Source organism: Austrofundulus limnaeus, unplaced genomic scaffold (genome assembly GCF_001266775.1).
Source record: "Austrofundulus limnaeus strain Quisiro unplaced genomic scaffold, Austrofundulus_limnaeus-1.0 Scaffold3057, whole genome shotgun sequence".
Taxonomy (NCBI): Eukaryota; Metazoa; Chordata; class Actinopteri; order Cyprinodontiformes; family Rivulidae; genus Austrofundulus; species Austrofundulus limnaeus.
Window position 1 is genome coordinate 4,658 of NW_013955459.1, and position 1,044 is coordinate 5,701.

Here is a 1,044-nt window from a genome sequence, read left to right on the forward strand (position 1 = left end):
CTATAAAAAAGCACAGAATTGCAACAAGTGGGATGTGAAAAGTCAGTTAACTGTATCTTTTCCTCTTTTCTTCTCTCCTACAGGTTCTTAACCCATTCTATGTGTTTCAAGTGTTTAGCCTTGCCCTGTGGATTTCTGATAATTATTATTATTATGCTGGCTGTATAATTGTGATCTCCATGATCTCTATCAGTGTTTCACTTTATGAAACTCGAAAGGTGAGTCATCGGAGGACAGCAGATTTCTGATCATGTGTTTTGTTTTGGGGTTTTTTTCTGAGTATAAAACAAATTTTATTTCCACAGCAAAGCATCACTCTTCGGGACATGGCCCTGTTTGTTACAGGCGTCAAAATACACAGAGAATCAGGAGGTAAATTTAGCTAAATATATGCTGAGGGATATTGTTTTACTTTCAGAACAATTGCATGGAATTTTTGTTAAGAACTGATATATTTATATTCATTTTTTGACTAATTAAAGTTGCATTTCAGTTGTTTGCAATAAACTCAGGACTCCTCCCTCTGACTGTATGATTTCTCAGAGGAAGACTGTGTGAGCTCGGTGGAGCTGGTCCCGGGCGACTGTTTAATTATCCCTCAGGAGGGTCTGCTGCTGCCCTGTGACGCCGCCCTGCTGGCCGGGGAATGTCTCGTCAACGAGAGCATGCTCACAGGTAAACTCTGAAACCCCTGCAGCCCCAGAGACTAGCTGGAAGTATTTATTATATACTTTTACCATATTTTACAGAAAAATGAGTCAGTTTCTGTGGTATTGTAGGAAACTCTTTGCAAATAATAGTAACTGCAAATTGGTTGCTTTAATTAAAAAATGTGAACGTGTGCGAAGGTCCAAGCTTTTGAATAAATGCTCATAAACGACAAAGTTCTGAGAATTATTTTACAGAAAGTTACAGTCATTAATCCAAACCTGAGCTGTTGACCGTCTGTGTTGCTAAATTTGTTTACGGCTAAATTTGTTTACGGCTACCTTCGTGCGTTTGAATATTTCCTGCAAGGTTTAATTTCATTTAATTTCATTTAAT

General features: G+C 38.0%; 2 protein-coding genes across 2 annotated transcripts in view; both read left to right on the forward strand.

Moving 5' to 3' along the window:
• The window catches only part of LOC106511670 (probable cation-transporting ATPase 13A2), a gene marked incomplete at its 3' end in the record, with an annotated part of 7,191 nt that overhangs the window by 2,058 nt on the left and 4,089 nt on the right, over nt 1–1,044 (forward strand).
• Nucleotides 84–675, forward strand: LOC106511671 (probable cation-transporting ATPase 13A2; the record flags this gene model as incomplete). The annotated part of the gene is given in 3 exon segments (XM_014000420.1): nt 84–218; nt 306–372; nt 544–675. Coding segments are annotated over 3 exon segments (334 nt in total), but the record flags the coding sequence as incomplete, so codon positions are not given.